The following is a 21,871-nucleotide window of genomic DNA, read 5'->3' as shown; positions in this document are numbered from 1 at the left end:
ATTAATAAGGAACATGAAGTTTGTGACTATTTTAGTTTTGTTTTATTACTGCCTTTTTAAAAATAAATGGGTCTTATTGAAGTTTGTTGATATGTGTTGTTTTTGGATGATACAAGACAAACTGTTTCTGGCTCTGAGCTCGAAGGGATTTTAGGTCAACCTCCGTATACGAATTAAAACACAATGTACTGTGACACAATTTTGTATTGGTTTTTTTGAGCTTGTCAATGTACAAGTCAAGAAATTGTTTTCTTTGGGTAATATAGCAAGTTTGCTTGTCCCATTCCTGGGCCTTCTTTATCATCTGTAATTATCACTGCAGTTTTATTTATTTAATTTCATGTCAAAAGCACTGCATAAATAAATAAATAAATAAGTATAAAACTGATAAAATAAAGGAAGCACAAGCAGCTAAATAATTTTAGACCAAAAGCTGGCAACACCGACCACATTGTCTGTAACTTCAAACAGTTCTTCCTCTGCGCATGAGGCATTTGTGGCCAAGCATACAGATGCCAAGTTGTTTGTTCTGCTCCATAATAGCACAAGGAGGAGGATTCTTCCAGGTAGTGCCATTTCACCAGGTTGTCTTTTGATCTGCCAACTCCACTTTTGAGTCTGTTCAGGGACTTCCAAGTTGCCCATTCTTGGTTTGCCCCAGGAGGAAGACCCAGATGGAATTGCCTGATTTTTCTGCCCACAGGGATATTCTTGCTGTTGCTGGAGGAAAATTTAGAAGAGTTGTGATTCTCAGGAAATTGCAGTAAGTTAGACCGAGAGAAATTCAAGGTATAGTATTGATTGCCATCTCTCTACTCTAGGGAAAGATGTACCTATGCCATCTGTCATTTTAGATATTAAGAGTCAATAAGTATATTTACAGATTTCTGAATCCAAAGTCCTTGGTAATGGCAATGAACTTTAAAGAATCATGTTGAACTGTCTGTATATGTGCTTAATAGAACATGGGCAAAATGCCATTTGGCTTCTGTTCCATTAAAAGGTATTCTGTTTGCCTGAGCAGAACATAAAGCTTGGAAGATTCAAGAAGATACTCTTTTGTAATGAATTTCCTATTCTACCCAATCTCCCCGCTCCCGCAACAGAGCTGCTTTTATTGGTGGTGCCTTGGCTAGGGAGGTGGGCTTGGTAGTATAGCCACCTTGTGTGTTGTTCAACCTTCCTGTACCCAACAATATTTGTGTACAAGTCTGCGGAAAGAGGGGAGGGAGCCCGCTGAAGCCACTTCATGTTATACATGAGGTACAAAAGCCATTCCCCCAATGAAAACTATTATTTTCCCAAGGTTTGTACAGGCAGTCCCCGAATTACAGGCATTCAACTTACAAACACCCTAAGAACTGGGGTGTGACAATAGGAAGTGAGAAATTGAGGCCTAGGAAGGGAAATTTACTCCTGTGAGCATTATCATGGGGATAAAGGAAGCTTTATCACCAATTCTTGTTTCCACAACAAGCCAATTTTTTCAAAATCCAATTCTCACAGGGACAGAAAGTGAGGTGGAATCTTCTGGACAGGGGCTCAAGCAGCAAAACAAGCACCACGGGGGTGTTAACCCTTCCCTATGCTTTCCAAAACTAAAAATGGTATATTTTGGAGGTACACTTAAAAAGATACCTGTTCCAACTTACATACAAATTCAACTTAAGAACAAACCTACAAAACCTATCTTGTTTGTAGCTTGGGGACTGCCTGTATACTCTTCAGATTTCTGTCATAATGCAGAGCCTAGAGAATAAATGAAATCAATAAAAGATCTTGGCATTCATTTTTATTATATAATCAAGAAAAATAATATATCATTAACAAGACACTCAAGTATAGGAATCTTATCATTGGCACAGATGTACTATGAATGTTTGCTTTTTACAGTTTTATAGTAGTTAAATTTCTAACATTTGTACCTTTCATAGCAGTTATACATTATTTAAATATTCTGCAACATTATTTTGTTCAAAATAGCAATGTTGACTATAGCCTAAGTCTTCTTCCTTCTAAGACATCAAATATATCCGTTAATGTATGGTCAAGGCATTTCAAAAGTTCTTTTAAGTCTTCCTCTAAATAGCTAGTTATAACACATCCTATCCAATCATCAAACACATTATATCCCACACCAAAACCATCATCTACCACAGGTCCAAACCCACCATAATGAACTGCTGCACTACCTAGTGTACTAGTGGAAACAACAATATGGTTTATATTTTTGTAAGCTGGGTCATTATAAATATCAGGAATGCGTCCACCTCTGCGCTGGACAAGGTACTTCAAGGCAAATAAATGGCGATCAAATCCTTGGCCTGGATTTAAAAAAAGAGGACAAATGCATTGAATACCATTGACTACATAAAATGGTGCAATCTTATTTTAAAAAACAGAATTCACCACAGGGATGGATATATATATATATATATATATATATATATATATATATATCAATAAGAATCTCAGGCATGGTCTATCCAAGGCTAAGTACTTTGAAGACTCTGATTTAAATGGCAATATCAAGGCTATGCCTAATTCTCCCAGTGAAATCAATTAAATCTCAAAGTGCTTAATATAAGGTGTACCGTACCTCTCTGATCTTTTATGCCAAACCTCATGATTTCTAATAGCCCAAAAGCTATGAAAGAAGAGTGGTCTTTTAAGACAAAAGATGAATATTACAAGATTCCATGAATCTCTTTCCTGCATTTAAAGCTTGTTTTTGAAAGCATGTTTCTCAGATCCTTTTGTATCTGCTACTTTCATATCAAACTCCCTTGTTATTTCAGAATCCAGACTGCTAAATATTTAAACTAATTTAAACAAAACTAAATGCATTTTCTGGTGTTGAAACATAAAGCGATGTTAAATGTCAAGCTGTTTAATGCTTTAAAATGCTACCGAGAAGCTATTTATGAGCTACATAAATGCATTACCCTATTTCTGATGTGATGTAAAAATTCTACATTTATCATTGAACGTGACAAATCATTGGAGCTACATGTTTAGAATGCACCACATTTAAGTACTACTGCTTTATACATGTGGGTGAGAGTGATTTTAAAATATAATGTATATCCGATCAATGCATCCTTTTCATTCTAATCAGATATATGAAATACAAGATTATGCATAATTTGAGTAACTGGCTTTAGTCCTTTAGTCAAGAATGGGGAAAATGGCCCTCAGTACCTGCAGAATCTCTAGATCAATCCTTCTGTGGCCAAAAAAGAGGGTGAGTTGCTGTTCCTTGAAGGCTTTTTAATAGGTTGCAAGGTCCTGTTTTGTTTAATATAAAAAACACCCATCTTTGAAAACCTGAAATAAACTGGTATTTAATTTAATGGTATTTAATGGGCTGTAGATCTGTCAGGTTTCCTATCTCATATGAGGGATATCTGATTTCACTCTGCAAACTTATATCCACTTGGCTGAAAACAAATCCTACTGAAATCATGCGGCTTAAGAAATTGATATGAATGTTGAAATAGTTTTAAAGGCTTTTCTTCACCCTGATATTTATCATATTCCTACTGTTATAAACTGCAACTGTTGCCAAGGGATGCTAACACTAACAGTCAAATCTCTTTACAGTAGGCAATCATACTATATTTAAATTCTGAAAACAAACTTTTTCCTATATAAACACCTCTAAAATGAAATGCATCTTAGAATCACAGGTTTATCTTTTGCATTTTTATTGTTGTTAGTGGTGGTACTGTAATTAGGGTGTGTCTTACAATTAATGGTGTATTACTGCTGCTATTAAGAGAGATGCTGCTTAAATCTAGAACTATTGGAAGTTAAAGAATTAATGTAAATATATTAGTACTCTAAATGATATGGCATTGAGTCCATTTTTTTAAAAAAACTGACTTCCTTATGTTTAGACTAGATCTAACACAATACTGTTTTCCAGATAGTTTTCAAGTTACACACCTATGTTAAAAAGGCATATCATTTAAAGATTATGCTCATATCTCATCAGGGGCTCATCTAAGTGAACTAAATAGTTCGCATGGATTTAGAAGTTGAACCTGGATATCTACATGACATCCAGGGATTCTGACCCTTATTGTGGTGTCAACTGAGTTAATCTGGTTTAGTCCTGTACTAAAGAAAGTGATGGAATGCTATGGAGTTTGGGCAGTGTGGATAACACTACTAGATCTGATATTGTACACACAGGCCACTGCCATTATTCCCTTTTTCCTACACTCAAAAGCACAAAGAAAAGATGATGGTGTCATTGCCAGAGAGCTGCATAACTCCAGAAGAGCTCCTGGTCCCATGGGCATCTTTGCCAAGAAGCCCAGCAGTGGCGCCAAGAGGCTGGCAGGGGGTACCCACGAGAGCCCCAAGAAGCCCGCCTCTGCGACCAGGAAGAGCCCCAAGAAGCCCAAGACAGCGGTGGCTAAGAAGACCAAGCCCGCTCCCAAGAAGCCCTCCAAGAGCCTCAAGAAGCCCAAGTCCACCCAGAAGCCTAAGGCCAAGAGCCCCAAAGCCAAGCCCAAGCTGGCCAAGAGCCCCAAGGCCAAGAAGACCAAGGCAGCGCCCAAGAAGAAGTGAGTCCAAAAAGGACCTTAGACCACCGCCGCCATGTTAGCATGGAGTGCCTGCGATGGTGAGGAGGCCACCTCTGCGCTGGACAAGGTACTTCAAGGCAAATAAATGGCGATCAAATCCTTGGCCTGGATTTAAAAAAAGAGGACAAATGCATTGAATACCATTGACTACATAAAATGGTGCAATCTTATTTTAAAAAACAGAATTCACCACAGGGATGGATATATATATATATATATATATATATATATATATATATATATCAATAAGAATCTCAGGCATGGTCTATCCAAGGCTAAGTACTTTGAAGACTCTGATTTAAATGGCAATATCAAGGCTATGCCTAATTCTCCCAGTGAAATCAATTAAATCTCAAAGTGCTTAATATAAGGTGTACCGTACCTCTCTGATCTTTTATGCCAAACCTCATGATTTCTAATAGCCCAAAAGCTATGAAAGAAGAGTGGTCTTTTAAGACAAAAGATGAATATTACAAGATTCCATGAATCTCTTTCCTGCATTTAAAGCTTGTTTTTGAAAGCATGTTTCTCAGATCCTTTTGTATCTGCTACTTTCATATCAAACTCCCTTGTTATTTCAGAATCCAGACTGCTAAATATTTAAACTAATTTAAACAAAACTAAATGCATTTTCTGGTGTTGAAACATAAAGCGATGTTAAATGTCAAGCTGTTTAATGCTTTAAAATGCTACCGAGAAGCTATTTATGAGCTACATAAATGCATTACCCTATTTCTGATGTGATGTAAAAATTCTACATTTATCATTGAACGTGACAAATCATTGGAGCTACATGTTTAGAATGCACCACATTTAAGTACTACTGCTTTATACATGTGGGTGAGAGTGATTTTAAAATATAATGTATATCCGATCAATGCATCCTTTTCATTCTAATCAGATATATGAAATACAAGATTATGCATAATTTGAGTAACTGGCTTTAGTCCTTTAGTCAAGAATGGGGAAAATGGCCCTCAGTACCTGCAGAATCTCTAGATCAATCCTTCTGTGGCCAAAAAAGAGGGTGAGTTGCTGTTCCTTGAAGGCTTTTTAATAGGTTGCAAGGTCCTGTTTTGTTTAATATAAAAAACACCCATCTTTGAAAACCTGAAATAAACTGGTATTTAATTTAATGGTATTTAATGGGCTGTAGATCTGTCAGGTTTCCTATCTCATATGAGGGATATCTGATTTCACTCTGCAAACTTATATCCACTTGGCTGAAAACAAATCCTACTGAAATCATGCGGCTTAAGAAATTGATATGAATGTTGAAATAGTTTTAAAGGCTTTTCTTCACCCTGATATTTATCATATTCCTACTGTTATAAACTGCAACTGTTGCCAAGGGATGCTAACACTAACAGTCAAATCTCTTTACAGTAGGCAATCATACTATATTTAAATTCTGAAAACAAACTTTTTCCTATATAAACACCTCTAAAATGAAATGCATCTTAGAATCACAGGTTTATCTTTTGCATTTTTATTGTTGTTAGTGGTGGTACTGTAATTAGGGTGTGTCTTACAATTAATGGTGTATTACTGCTGCTATTAAGAGAGATGCTGCTTAAATCTAGAACTATTGGAAGTTAAAGAATTAATGTAAATATATTAGTACTCTAAATGATATGGCATTGAGTCCATTTTTTTAAAAAAACTGACTTCCTTATGTTTAGACTAGATCTAACACAATACTGTTTTCCAGATAGTTTTCAAGTTACACACCTATGTTAAAAAGGCATATCATTTAAAGATTATGCTCATATCTCATCAGGGGCTCATCTAAGTGAACTAAATAGTTCGCATGGATTTAGAAGTTGAACCTGGATATCTACATGACATCCAGGGATTCTGACCCTTATTGTGGTGTCAACTGAGTTAATCTGGTTTAGTCCTGTACTAAAGAAAGTGATGGAATGCTATGGAGTTTGGGCAGTGTGGATAACACTACTAGATCTGATATTGTACACACAGGCCACTGCCATTATTCCCTTTTTCCTACACTCAAAAGCACAAAGAAAAGATGATGGTGTCATTGCCAGAGAGCTGCATAACTCCAGAAGAGCTCCTGGTCCCATGGGCATCTTTGCCAAGAAGCCCAGCAGTGGCGCCAAGAGGCTGGCAGGGGGTACCCACGAGAGCCCCAAGAAGCCCGCCTCTGCGACCAGGAAGAGCCCCAAGAAGCCCAAGACAGCGGTGGCTAAGAAGACCAAGCCCGCTCCCAAGAAGCCCTCCAAGAGCCTCAAGAAGCCCAAGTCCACCCAGAAGCCTAAGGCCAAGAGCCCCAAAGCCAAGCCCAAGCTGGCCAAGAGCCCCAAGGCCAAGAAGACCAAGGCAGCGCCCAAGAAGAAGTGAGTCCAAAAAGGACCTTAGACCACCGCCGCCATGTTAGCATGGAGTGCCTGCGATGGTGAGGAGCTCTCCCAGAGTTCTGCAGCCATCTTGCAGCAGCAACAGGACAGAAAAAGTGGCAGTTCAGTACAAGTAAACCCTGAGAAAGAACCAATGTAAAGCAATGGTTACTGGTGAACTGGTGTTGGAGAAATAAAAGTCAAAACCACATCTAACAATGAAGTTCACTGAGACATCTTGCCTCATTCACTAAGGCTGGATCTACACTGTCCTGTATCCCAGGATCCAATCCCAGAGTGTCTATTTATGACAGATTATCTGGCAGTGTAGACTCATATAATCCAGTTCAAAGATGATAATTTGGGATTGGATCCTGGAATATAGAGCAGTGTAGATCCAGACTACAGTTGCATCTTGATATATACTTACCTGGAGGAAAACTAAGTTCACAAGAACTTAGTTCTGAGTATAAACCTTTATTGCCTGACCTACCTTTCAGGTTGTTGTGATCATGGAACTACTTTCCTTGAGCAACCTGGAGCATAGGTGATAAACAAAAAACTATATATATATATATATATATATATATTCAATGTTCTCTACTCCTCAGAAAGCTTTGGCTAAACTAGTAAAAGTGAGAATGAGTATTAATATTATCTCCACAGGAACATGCTTTAAGACACTCACCATTTCTGTATGACATGTCAAAGAACAGAGGCTATTTTTTCCAGTTTTTGCAAATCACATCATATTTCAATAAAACCTTATACAAGGATTGGTCCTAGAAATACTATCATAAGTCTAAGAATAAATATTACATATTTACAAAAGGGTGAAAAGACCTAACCTAATGTAGCTTCCAGCTGCAAACGCTTATGGTACCTTGAACATTCATCAATCATGTTTCTCATATCTTCGATGCTATGTTTTCCTCGTTCATCAACAAATGCAGCTGTACACTTCTTTGTGTATATAGATGTTGGCCGAATTGTCTCTGTGCGCCCATGTTTGAAAGCTGCAGTACTGCATGCCTCATAAGAAGGAAGTAGTTTTCCATATTGGCGATAGACAGCCATCTGACATGCAAGTTGAAACACGGCATCAGGGCTCAAGTTCTGATTCACTGCAAACTGTTTTCCAAACTTTTCAAACTTAAATGACTTAATAGACAAACGTTTCGTTTTTTCATCAAACTTTATACGTGCAGCATTTATAGCAGACACTACTGTCCGACTTAGATTGAATTCCAGTTTGTCGTATGATGACACGAAAAGGGCAGAACTGGACTCTGGTAGAAGAGCTGGGTGCTCTGTGCTGTCTCTATATACTTCATTAATAAACCGTAGCACTGCAATGCCATCTCCCCAAGAGTGTTCAAAATTTACTCCTGCTGTGCCGTCACTAGTGATAATCAGACTAATGGATTTGTCAAACCAGCGATTGAAACCACTTCCATGAAGAAAACAATGTGCAAGTTCAACTTCATTTTCAGGGGAAGTGTTATCTAAACAAACGCAAAAGACCGCACTGTCAATTTTCTTTAGGTTTTCTTCATTACCTGTCTGAACAAGTTGCTGCCGAAGTGTTGCCCAAGTGTTTCTTTCTTCGGTTGTGAGGTATGAAAGTTCAAACCTAGGCAACCGATCAGCATCATGTATTATTTGTATTAAGTGAGCCTGAATTTCAGATGGGTGTAGAATGTTACCAAAAGGATCCAGTATCTCGATAATATAAAAGTGACCATTTCTCATCACCAACAAATGTCTGGCAAATTCATCTGTGAACAATGTATCTTTGCTTAAATTAGGAATTCTGGTACTGTTGAACAGTGACTTATATTGTACCATGTCTAGAGGATAAGCATTCACCATGTATGCTCCGTACCAGGATAAAGTAGGTGGAAGAATACGGATGAAGTGTTTGAAAACCTTGCTTTGACCCCATCTGCGGTTTACATAATATATATCGGGTCTCAAACAGTTATTCTTCAGAGAGTTAAGAAACTTTAAGGATGAAACAATCAGATTTGTTGCTCTCACTACTTGAGTGTTGTATTCTGATTTTGGATCAGGATTTAGAGTAATAAAAGGGTTGTAATTCAAAACAATTGGTTCTCTTGCAGAGAGATACATATCAAACCAGGGAGCTACAAAGACAAAAAATAATCCGGTTAATAAAGTACATATGTAGCTCTTTGACATAATAAATCATATTGCATAATTTTACATTTTGCACACATTGTGAAAAAGCAAACCAAAGAGAATGTTATAAGAGTTAAATTTTAAATAAGTCTTCAAAATTATCTTGATCTTATTTTTGATACTCTGATCTGTCTTCTAGTTCTCCTACATTGGATGTGCCAGGGTTTCTCATGGATGATCAGGCTAAAGTATCTTCATATTAGCAATAATTTTGTTCACAAAGTATCTGCTATCACATTGCAACACAGATGATAAATTAATCAACACACACATTCTGGAAGCTATATCTTCTGTTTGTTTGGTCTCTAGAGGTAGTCTTGATACGTCATTGCCAAATTGAAATTCTTATATAAATGGTACTAAGAGCCTTATTGTGTGAGAAGGTTAAAGCAGAACTGCATGAGGATAACGCTTTTGTTTGCAGCTTACTGGATTGATGTTGTTGCTCTTCAATCGTCTTGCGGGAGACTATTTAAAATTATTTTTTTCTAACTGAAAAATCCATTAATGATCCTTTCACCTTATGTCACAGTATTATTTCCTGTGTGAAAGTTCAATGGTGCTTTTACTTTGATTTTCGGTGATCAGGGGTGATCTAGGTGGGCATGCTTGATGGGGAAATATAGTGCTATGAACAGTGGTAGTGTCTCTCAGGCTGCACTGCTCAGTTCCTAGCCCTTTCATCTGAGACTTTGAGAAACCCTTGAAACCAGGGTGTGAGGCAGATGAATGAGTGTTAGTGCTGGGCAGCCTTTATTCTTTTGCTGAAATCGGATTAAAGTTAGGGATAATGACAGTAACCTTACAATGCCATAGTGCCTTGTATTTCAGACAGGGGCAACTACATGTGCATGAATGTCAAACAATGAAAAGTGGCAGGGATAATGTCATGTGGGAGATAGTGGTGTGTGCAACAAGGTTTTAGTTCGAAAGGACACTACAATGGTTCTAAAAGTGCTATATAAAGAAAGCAATCCTGCTTGAATAGAGTTTTATATATAATGCAATTGTAGTGGAAAAGGAGGCGGGTGTGATAAGGCTCATAAACTTGATAACATAAATTCAAGTCAAGCAAATTTTCATTTTGACTCTTGTTTTTGCTTACAACATACTCGCATAAGTACAAAACAGGGCAAGTATTATTGTATTTTGAGGGAGCTCAAGGGACATATAAAACAAAGAAACAAAAGCATCTAACGGTCCCTTAATCATGCAGTTTTATTTTGTTATGTTAGGCAAATAATAGTTGTAAGGTTTTTTTTTTCATTTTTTGCAATAATAACCTCCTGTATTAGCATTTTCATTGAAAAACGCACTGTTTTTGGTTTTTAAAAATTTCAGATGAAAACTGTTTAATAATTTTTATATAGTTAAATCCTGCACTGTCTTAAACTGAAAATTATGAAATGAGAAACTTCAAGATCAAGATGACTTGATCTCACACTACAGAGCCATTTTAAATCAGAACTATCTCAGAAGGCTAAGCCAAGCTCTTCTTGTGTCTTTGATGGACTCACACATGTGATATCCTAGCAAGTCTTTTGCAGTTTTACTCTACCTGAAACTGCTTGTAAAGTACATTTGGCTTCTCAAAATGCCTTTTGTTTCACATACTGCTGACTCAGTGCTAGGTACTTGCCTGGATGTTCTAGAAATGTGTGGGAGAAACCGTAATTGAACTTTTGCATTGTGTTTTGGGATGTGCTGTAAACTCCAATACTTTTATGGATTAACTACACTGACATTTTGCCTGTAACATACCATAGTAACTAATATGCAATTAATAAATACTTTAAATAAAGTTAAATTCTTATCTGTCTGTTCTTTACTTATTTTATTTGCATTTCACAGTTGTTCAATGAACCCCGAGTAACTGAGATTTCCAAACAATATCTCCCTCAGACCTAAGACATACTTGGTGTAAGAAAATACCAACAGCATTTTTCAAGTGACAAGAAAATTAAATAAACAAACCTGATATATAACTTGTATGCTTATTATTTTTATCATGCTCAAGAAGATCACGATGTATGAATTTGCCCTCTCCAATTGCAAAGTCTTTGGCCAACTTTTCAGTATTTCTGCAAGTTTAAAATGAATTCATCATATTATCACTGGACTTTGAATTAAGTTGTATAGGTTTAATTATACTATAGTATAGTTTTAATTATACTATGTAGTTACTGAATGTCCTTACAAACTCCTAAATTAATATCTGTGTGTATTCACGTACACATGCATATACCTTCAAGTCACCAGTTGATTTAGAGAAAAGAGTTTTCTTAGACAAAGGATACTCAGATCTTTGACAAGGAGTATGCAGAGGTGTGGCCAGTTTCTTCCTCTAAAATATAGCCTACGACCCCTGGTATTCCTTGGCTGTCTCTCATCCAAGAACTAATCAGGGCTGATCCTGCTTAGCTTCTGAGATCAGGCAGGATCTACTGCACAAATGATATTTAAACCCTATAAAAATAAGAACAACTGTGCAGTAATATTTCAGTGGATTAGTTCATAATGAAATGAAGCTACCTTGGGCCAAAATGATAATATTTTTGGACTCAAGGTGCATATCTATATTGGTTTCAAGTCAGTTAAGTCACTCCCATTGGTGGAATGAGCCAATTACCCCTCAGGAACATGGATTCTGTAGATACTGGACAAACACAGTTTTATTTGTACTGTCTGGTAATTGATTTACTAAGTCTTCTCTTTGGGTCAATCAAGATGGGCTGAAACTGGGACTTTCTGAATGTAAAGTACATAATCTGTCACTGAGGGCCTGTCCAGACAGTACCTTTATCCCACAAGCTTCTGCAGCAAACAGGAGGGTGGCCAGACAACGTTCCCTGTAAATACGGAAACAATCACTACAGAAGGCAAAAAACCATGAGATTTCCAGGTGCGGGAATATTGTGGTTTTGAGCCAAATATGCAGATCTTCGCATGTCTGTATGTCCCTGCAATCGGAAAACACGTAATTTTTTGTCTGGGTTTGTTCCCAGGTTTCAGATGTTTCTTCCTGACTGGTCGGTTCCTAAAAAGGTGACACTTGAGCAGAAGGCGAAAACTTTGTTTGTGTAACAGAAACTTGATGACACGTGTGGAAGGCACATTTTCTATGGCCAGGACCAAGTTATGGCCCCCTAGTCAATGTTGTACACCATTTCACAAGAAGAGCAACCATGTATAACCCGGGAACAGCACCCTGTGGTTTGATGCCACAAGTACATAACTAAATCTGTCTGGACAGATGGCCAGGCACCCAAGCTCTAAAAAGTGTCAATAATTACAAAGTTCTGTTCTTGGCTTGAAAGTGTGTGTTCTTGTTTGATTGTGCAATGCTGACTTCTGAAGTCCTGGGATTTTCTTTTTACCCCTGTTTAAAACCCATGATTTAGTGCTGTCTGGAGTGCCCTGAGCTATAGTTCTTCTTCCAAGCATACAGTGGACAAGGAAAATGACAGTCATATTTGAGAGCAGGTTGAAGGTTGTGTGGGTGCCATATTGCATATAATCATTGTATATAATCATGGTATATAATAATTTCTTATACCTGTACTGTTCATCATTCAACAATGGTTTCTGGGCAGCCAAGTACCTCTTGATTGTATCTTCTAGTTTTGGAATAGGCAGTCTAAAAATGGATGGTTAAAATATTAACACATTACAAATGAGGTTTCTGTTTCCAAATGCAACTAATAAGTCTCCCAAAAAATCTCTGTGTACACATATTGGTAGCAGTAATTTAAATTGTCTGAGAAGAACAGGATAACGTTTCTCTCTTTGAAAAATCTCTATGCCAAACAAGTAATTGTAAGTACAGCCAGCTGTCCATATCTATAAATTCAATCATCCATAGTTAAAAATATATTACTGTTCATTTCAAAAAGCAAACACTGGTTTTACAATTTTTTATATAATTTCTGTAACTGCCTCCCCGTCTGTCTCTGGAACCCACTTTCTAGGGACAGGGGTTTAACTCACTGTTCCACCAAAGGCTCCTTGCTATGCTAATAATATAATATATTGTATGTACATAGAACTTGTAAGCTGCTCTGAGTCCCTTTCAGGGTGAGAAGGCAGGATATAAATGTGGTAAGTAAATAATATATATACACGTATATATACACATACACACACATACCAAGGGGTCGCAATAGTGAAAGACACCTTACATGTCATTAAACACAAGAGGAACATTTTCAAGTAGAAAAAGAGAGAGGACTAACATGATACAGGTCGATTATCCCTTATCTGAAAGGCCTGGGACCACCAGAAAGGTTATTTTGGATTTTTCATTTTATTTTTAGAACTAGCCGTCCCCTGCCACGCGTTGCTGTGGCCCTCATGGGGGGTTCTGTGTGGGAGGTTTGACCCAATTCTATCATTGGTGGGATTCACAATGCTCTGTGATTGTAGGTGAACTATAAATCCCAACAACTACAACTCCCAAATGTCAAGATTCTATTTTCCCCAAACTCCACCAGTGTTCACATTTGGGCATACTCAGTATTCGTGTAGTGTTTGGTCCAGATCCATCATTGTTTGAGTCCACAGTGATCTCTGAATGCAGGTGAACTACAACTCCAAAACCGAAGGACACTGCCCACCAAACCCTTCCATTATTTTCTGTTGGTCATGGGAGAACTGTGTGCTAAGTTTGGTTCAATTCCATCGTTGGTGGGGTTCAGAATGCTCTTTGATTGAGGGTAAACTATAAATCCCAGAAACTACAACTCCCAAATGACAAAATCATTTTTTTTTTGAGTGAAGGACATACATTGGGTTGTTAGGTGTCTTGTGTCCAAATTTGGTGGCAATTTGTCCAGTGGTTTTTGAGTTTTGTTAATCCACAAACAAACATTACATTTCTATTTATATAGATGTTATTTCTATGTACATTCATAATTAAAATATCTAAGGCTCCTTCCACACATATGAATAAAATCCCACATTATCTGTTTTGAACTGGGATATATGGCAGTGTGGACTCAGATATTCCAGTTCAAGGCAGATATTACGGGTTATTCTTCCTCGATATTCTAGATCAGGGGTCCTCAAACTAAGGCCCGGGGGCCGGATGTGGCCCTCCAAGGTCATTTACCTGGCCCTTGCTCAGGGTCAACCTAAGTCTGAAACGACTTGAAAGTACATAAAAATAACAACAATCCTATCTCATCAGCCAAAAGCAGGCCCACATTTCCCATTGGAATACTAATAAGTTTATATTTGTTAACATTGTTCCTCATTTTAATTATTGTATTGTTTTTAAGTGTTTATTACACTACAAATAAGGTATGTGCAGCGTGCACAGGAATTCATGTTTTATTTTTCAAATTATAATCTGGCCCTCCAACAGTTTGAGGGACTGTGACCTGCTTAAAAAGTTTGTGGACCCCTGTTCTAGATTATATGGCTGTGTGCAAGGGCCCAAAGAGATAGACCCTACAGACAATTTTACACAATATGATGAATGACTTTGCGCCTGTATCAATGTTTGTGTACATTGTGTAATACCTCAGCCAGGCCTGGGCAAACTTTGGCCTTCCTCCAGGTGTTTTGGACTTCAGCTCCCACAATTCCTAACAGCCTCAGGCCCTTTCCTTTTCCACCTGGAGGGAGGGCGAAAGTGTGCCCAGGCCAGGTTGCAGGCTGCTCGGCCTGAGAGGGAGGGAAGGAGGAAGGACCTGGGCAAGGAGGGCTGGAAGTGCATGGTGGGGATGGTGCTGCGGTGGACGAAGTGGTGGTCGGTGTCTTGCTCGGACACGATGCCCTCCGGCTGCCCCACTGTCCTCCAGTACCGCCGGCTCTGCTGCAAGGCCCACGGAGGCCTCCCTCGGGGCATGGCACGGCTCAGGCGGGCAGGCGGGCGGGCGGGCGGCCTTCTCCTTGCGGAAGAGCCCCACAGCCAGGAGCCAGCCGAGCCCCGCGCCTCTCTCCGCGGAGTGAAGGGCAGGTCGGGCGCGAGGTCGCCATGGCAACCGGAGGCACGAGGAAGGCCGCGCAGGCGGTCGCCATGGTTACCGAGTGGCCTGGCCTGGGCGCTTCCCCCGACGCCCAGCTTTTCCTTGGTTGAACTAGGCCTTCCTTTTCGATGTAGATTGTGTAGATTGTGTAGATTCTACACAATGCAGAACGAAGGGCCCTTACACACAGCCATACATATAACTCAGAAGATCAAGGCAGACAATACAAAAAAGCCAATGTTTGATATATGGGGAAATATCTCTCCCACACACTAACCCCAAGGTTGCCTGTAGTCCTCTTCCTAATTATAAAAGCCACCTATGGGCCCTTCCACACAGCCATATAACTTTGAATATCAATTCCCACAAGATCTGCTTTGAACTGGGTGATCTGCGTCCACACTGTCATGTAATCTAGTTCACAGCTGGCCTGTGTAAGCTGCATCAAGTCCTTCGGGAGATGCTAGCGGGATACAAATAAAGTTAATAATAATCATAATTCTTGTGGGTTTTTTCGGGCTATATGGCCATGTTCTAGAGGCATTTCTCCTGATGTTTCGCCTCTAGAACATGGCCATATAGCCCGAAAAAACCCACAAGAACTGAGTGATTCCGGCCATGAAAGCCTTCGACAATAATAATAATAATAATAATAATAATAATAATAATAATAATAGAAGGGGCCTAAGTGGCCCTCCACACAGCTAAATGAAAACCCACATTTTCTGCTTTGAACTGGAATATATGGCAGTGTAGACTCAAATAACCCACACAGTCCTATATCCCAGATAATAAAGGCAGAAAATCCCACAGTATCTGCTTTGAACTGGGTTATCTGAGTCCACACTCAGATAATGTGGGATTTCCTGCCTTGATATTCTGGGATATAGGGGTGTTTGGAAGGGCCCCCAGTTCAAAGCAGATATTGTGGGATTTTCTGACTGGATATTCTGGGTTATTTGGCTGTGTGGAAGGGCACCCAAGCAACTAGAAACCACATTTATCCAGTTAGTTGAATCACTGCACCAGCATCTACTGATCCCCATGGGTGACAGTTAACAGAGAGTAGTGTATTGTGTATAAATTACCTTTAGGACACACGGACACACACACACACACACATATATATACTAGCCATCCCCTGCCATGCGTTTCTGTGGCCCAGTCTGTGTATATGTGTTTTGTGTGTGTATATATGTGTATGTATATATTTGTGTATATGTGTATATATGTGTGTTTGTGTATATATGTAGTTCTGCACATGCGTTGCAATGTATTTTTTTTGCTTTTTAAGACTCTTCTGCTGTATTTTTCAGTGTTTTTATGAGTGATGGTCACTCATTGGCCTGAAAGGTGTATTGTGTCCAAAATTGGTGTCAATTTGTCCAGTGGTTTTTGAGTTATGTTAATCCCACAAACTAACATTACATTTATGTGTGTGTGTGTGTATTTGTTGGACTTGGGTCCCATCTCAGAGATATCTCATTATGTACATAATGTACAAATACAGGTATTTAGAAATCTGGTCTCCAGCATTCCCACTAAGGGAGACTCCACCTGCATTTCCATTTGTTAGCTAATTGGATATGTCGCTGCCACTCTGTCTTTACTGAAAGCAGGTGACACATAATTAGACTTTAAATTGGTGCTGGGATAACAACAAGAAATAAGATTGAAACATGATCAATAATTTACAAGTGAGAAGCCATGTCAAGCCCCGCAGGTACAAACATTAACATTTAAAACCTATGCATCATTTCCTTTCAGGACGTCAGACCTATATTTAGAATTCATCCAGTTGGCTTAAGGGTCTTTTATTCATGTACCCAGGGAACCTAAGTACTAACAAGCTATTCCCCATTTTTTGGAGGACGAAGCAGTTGTTCATTTTCAGTTTCTCCTAATGGTAAACAAAAAGTGGGTCATTGCTAAGCTCACTTTTACCCTGAAGCATTTTATGCATCACGAAATGAAGACAGGGCAGGGTAAAATAGGTCAGGCAGTGTTTCTGTGCTTTATTTTCCCAGCAAGTGGCTTAAAGATTAAGAGAAAATAACAATCCCCTATCTTGAAATCCGGGGGGGGGGGGGGGGATATCTTGGGGTAGCTATATTTGTCTATACAGCAAAAACAAACCAGAAAACTCAACAAAAGAAAAAAAAACACCCCTCAACGCACAAGCATCTGGCTATCAAGAGAAGTTACTTTTCTGTTGCTTAATGGAATTGAAATTATGTTATCTTTTATTGCTCTTTGTCTCTTGTTCTCTCATTGCCAATAAGGAGCATGTCCACTGCCTGCACTGAAAACCATCAATATTGTTATCAAAGACCCCCAATCCCACCCCTAAAAAAAAGACAAAGGTTGATCTGTGGGAATTGTAGTTTCCCAAGGATGGAAGGTCAGATGAATTGGAATCAGCCTCTGTCCCCATGAGTTCCCTCGAGCTTCCCAAAGACCACCGGCAGCCCACACTCCATAGCCCCTGAGCCCCTGCACACAGGCCCCCTCCCCCTGGCTCAGGTGTTCAACTCCAGCAGTCCACTCCATCAAATCTCCGAATCTCCAGTAGCCTCGATGGAGATCACCCAGCTGATTACCCTGCCTCCCAACCAAGAAACAAGCTGGATGGCTACAATCAGGGCCGTAGCCAGAAAAAAATTTCGGGGAGGGTTGACAATTTTTGGGAGGGGGGGGGGAGGTTGAAAATTTGGGGGGGGGGGTTGAAAATTTTGGGGAGGGTTGAAAATTTGGGGGGGGGGGGGTTTGAAACCTGCCTCCTATCTCACGCTGAAGCAAAGAGCACCCTTCAGAGCAACCTTCAATAGCCCGCAGCTCCGCCCCTGTCAACCACCTCCACCAAGTCTGGCCTCCTTAATGAGAGCATTCAACACATACACCCCAACTTGGTTGCTTCACTACATCAGCTATTGCTGCAAGTAATGACAGTGTGAATAAATTGTCAATATTTGCTTCAGATAGTGCTTGCAGTTCTGGAGGGACTCCTAATTTTTTGCATCTCATAGACTTAGCATGGGGATTTGGTTAACCAGTTAAAATTCATGAGTAAACCAGGTTTTTTTAAAATCTGAAACATTTTGGGGAGGGTTTGAACCCCTAAAACCACCCCCTTGCTACAGGCCTGGCTACAATATATCTACAACACCTCCAAGCCCCTGCTACTGACTGTCTATTCACATTTCTTTCAATTTTTTATTATCTTCTTCTGCGAATGTGCACATGAGTGGAGAGGAAAAATATAAACAAACTTAGCAAATGACCTTTACCCTCCCAGGCTCAGGCATGGCAAGACCGTCAGTCTTCAGCCCCTTCTCCTCTCTCTATGAGTCTATACCAAGCATCACATTAACTCTCTTTTATATTTTGATCTATTATTATTATCATTAAACACTATAAAATGAAAGCAAATATATATGAACCTGTGAACTCCAGTAACCTCTCTTAAGCAATTGCAGATGTCCCTTCCACACCCTGTGTGAGAAACAGACATGAGACATTATCTGTGGGACAAAGGACCTTCCTGGATCCCAGCGGTGATCCAGCTGCCAGTTACCTAGCAATTCCCTCCAGGGGTCTCAGGTACCCATGAGACAAAGGTCCAAGATGAAACTGTGATTACAATCCCAGCAACAAATACCATCTTTGTCTTGTCTTCTGGCATAGAAAGATGTCTGGGACAACAACTCCCATTGTGTTCTTTGGACGGGTCTGTCAGAACAGCTTTTGGACTTCTCTTTGTTTTCCACATTCCAACGCCACCCACCAAGGGTTGGCATAGCCTCTGGTGTCTCCTCCCTCTCCTGGACCATCTTTGCCAGTCCATTGGAAGCCTTGGGGTCTCCCTGCCCAGCTGGGAGGAGATCCCCAGCTACATTGCCACCGCCTCCTCCAATCAGAGTAGTTGCTGGCTTGGACCCACCTCCCAACCAAACAGGATGCTGGCTGCCTTCTCAGTTCTGGCCAATCAGGAAAAACGGGAGGTAGTTTCAAAACAGAACAATGTCAGTAAATGGAAATTTATATGTATAAAAATGTCTGCTTATGATTATGCTTTTATATCTGTACCCTTCAAGCATCCATGTTGTACAAGTGTCCCCTTTGAAAAAACTGAATAAAGTCTCTGTCGTTTGCCTTCAACTTGGTGAGATTCTTGGTTCCTGATTCCATTTAAGTTAACGAAGCTTACCAGGCATCCCTTGTTATCCATGGGACTTTGAAAAACTCTGAATTTTGGCATCACTACCATCTTAATGATATCTTAGATATAATGTAGACCTGTGACTTTACCATCTACACCAGTGGTTCTCAACCTGTGGGTCCCCAAGTGTTTTGGCCTAAAAATCCCAGAAACCCCAGCCAGTTTACCAACTGTTAGGATTCTGGGAGTTGGAGGCCAAAACATCTGGGGACCCACAGGTTGAGAACCACTGATCTACACCATTGTTCTTCTGTATGATTTTTAGCATCTTTGCCTGGTGAAGAAGCTGGTGGAAGTTCAAAAGCTTGCAGCTTGCAGAATGTATTTCATGCTTTGGAGTTGTCCCAATGAAGGTACAGTATCACTGTGGATTTTCTATTTTTATTGTATTTTACTCAGTTACCTGTTATTTCTTGGTGACATTTATTATTCTGATTGAATTAAACAATAGTTTTTTTACAAATGATGGCCTAAATACTCCAAAAGCATCAGATCCTATCTTATCTTGGAAGCTAAACAGGGTCAACCTTGGTTAGTACTTGGATGGGAGACAGCCAATGAACATGAGATGCTGTAGACCAGGGGTCCTCAAACTTTTTAAACAGAGGGCCAGGTCGCAGTCCCTCAAACTGTTGGAGGGCAGGATTATAATTTGAAAAAAAAAACATGAATGAATTCCTATGCACACTGCACATATCTTATTTGTAGTGCAAAAAAACACTTTAAAATAATACAATAATTAAAATGAAGAACTATTTTAACAAATATAAGCTTATAAGTATTTCAATGAGAAGTGTGGGCCTGCTTTTGGCTGATGAGATATGATTATTGTTGTTTTGTGTGCTTTCAAGTCATTTCAGACTTAGGTTGACCCTGAGTGAGGGCTGGGTAAATGACCTTGGAGGGCCGTATCCAGCCCCAGGGCCTTAGTTTGAGGACCCCTGCTGTAGACTATATTTCAGAGGACCGAGCCAGCAAAACTACCTTTGAGTATTCCTTGCCAACAAAACCATATGAAATCCATTGAGTTGTCATAAGCTGAAAGGGGATTTGAGGCACAAACACTTTCACCTAGGCACTTGCCATTTTCCTGCAGCATAGGGTAGTAATCTTTATGTTGGATGTTGCCTCTCCTAGGCAGGGCTGCATTTAATGTCAAATATTATTTGCATCTGAAGTAGGAGAGCTAGCTCCCTTTCTCAGTTCTGCCCTGCATCAGCACTTTGGCTGTTCACCTTTTCTGGCTATTTAGGGGAAGACCTTGGGCCATTTGTTCCATTCTTGGAATATTTCTTTGTCTGGAATTCTTTTCCTTCCATCTTAATGGGAAATGCTAACCTCAGTAAGTTATGATGGATCATGAATGCAGTTTCGAAATCCCAGGAGTCAGAGATTGACTGTGAAATGGGGTAAGTGTCTTAGGGGGGTGCACTTAAAGATCAGATCAAACTATTCCCACAGGGAAATTGGATCCTGCAGTTGTTCAAGCCATGGCGGAAGATCACATGAGAAGCCTGGTGAATGCGACTTCATGGTTGGTGTTGCCAAAGGCACACAAGAAGCTGGGGAACATGACTTCAGTCAAAAAAGTGAGTGCTACTGACATCCCTGCTTCCTTCCCCCTCTTTCTTGAGGGACATTCCTTTTCCCCAGAAGTGAGCACCTGGGACTTGGGGAATAGGACAAAAGTGACATCCGCTCTAGAAGCCACCGAAAAAAACAACAAAAGTCTGTTGGAGAGCTTTCATTGCTCACAGGTCCTCTAGTGGCCAGAATATGTTTTATTGGCTTTTATATATGTTTTTATATTGTTATGTTGCTTGTTTTTAATTACTCTTTTATGAATGTATGGCATTGAACGGTGCCAACCTGTAACCCACCTTGAGTTGCTGTATGGCTGGGGAAAGCGGGCTATAAATATAGTAAATAAATAAATAAATAACCCATTGAAAGCAGACCAGAAAGCAGAAATCTTCAAAATTCTCTACTTTTCTCAGGAGCTGTGATCCCCCCCCCCCCCCCCCCGGTTCTCTCTCAATGTCTGCAATAACTTCTGTGGTAGATACTGCCTTTCCAGAGATCTCAAATAGCGAGGACAGAGAACTATCTTCAGATGAAGAGGATTACTTTCCTGAACACGTTTCTGTGTGTTTCTTTGAAGCAGGTAGAAAAGTCCTTAGGTTTTGCTTCTATCCATTAGGTATCTATTGGCAATGCTGAAGGGGTTCCAGAACTTAGGTCTAAGACTAAGCAGGAACAATCCTTTGCACCTTTTCCTGAAGGGACTGCAGAACTTATGAAACTTAAGATTTAAGTATTTTTGCATGGGTCACATGAGGCGACTACTCATGCCATCAGCTGCTTCCTTATCTACCAGAATGGTGATTAGATGGGCCAAGGATTTACTTTGCTATGTATGGAAGAGACTAAGCTCAGACAGGGCATTAATAAATTGGCAATTCTTGTACTTTTATGGCAGATGCTAGCCTTGATTCTGTTAAGTTTGTTTCTAGAACCACAGTGGCTGAC

General features: G+C 39.7%; 1 protein-coding gene across 2 annotated transcripts; it reads right to left on the bottom strand.

Annotated features, from left to right (window-relative positions):
• Positions 1–1,785: 1,785 nt before the first annotated feature.
• On the bottom strand, positions 1,786–15,080 carry LOC132767159 (carnitine O-palmitoyltransferase 2, mitochondrial-like). Of its 2 annotated transcripts, none has more exons than XM_060761805.2 (5): positions 14,845–15,080; positions 12,711–12,791; positions 11,129–11,235; positions 7,801–9,099; positions 1,786–2,324 (listed from the first exon to the last, which is right to left on the bottom strand). In XM_060761805.2, exons 1-5 carry the CDS (start codon positions 15,000–15,002, stop codon positions 1,993–1,995), a joined length of 1,977 nt encoding a protein of 658 aa, XP_060617788.2. In that variant the 5' UTR covers positions 15,003–15,080; the 3' UTR covers positions 1,786–1,992. The 2 variants fall into 2 exon arrangements, with proteins under 2 accessions (XP_060617788.2, XP_067320638.1); XM_067464537.1 differs by lacking the exon at positions 1,786–2,324 and adding an exon at positions 3,858–4,700.
• Between the last annotated feature and the right edge of the window lie 6,791 nt (positions 15,081–21,871).

The sequence above is a fragment of the Anolis sagrei genome, chromosome 2 (genome assembly GCF_037176765.1).
Source record: "Anolis sagrei isolate rAnoSag1 chromosome 2, rAnoSag1.mat, whole genome shotgun sequence".
NCBI classification, from domain to species: Eukaryota; Metazoa; Chordata; class Lepidosauria; order Squamata; family Dactyloidae; genus Anolis; species Anolis sagrei.
Note: the sequence above shows the minus strand (reverse complement) of the source record. Positions and strands in the feature narration are given on the sequence as shown.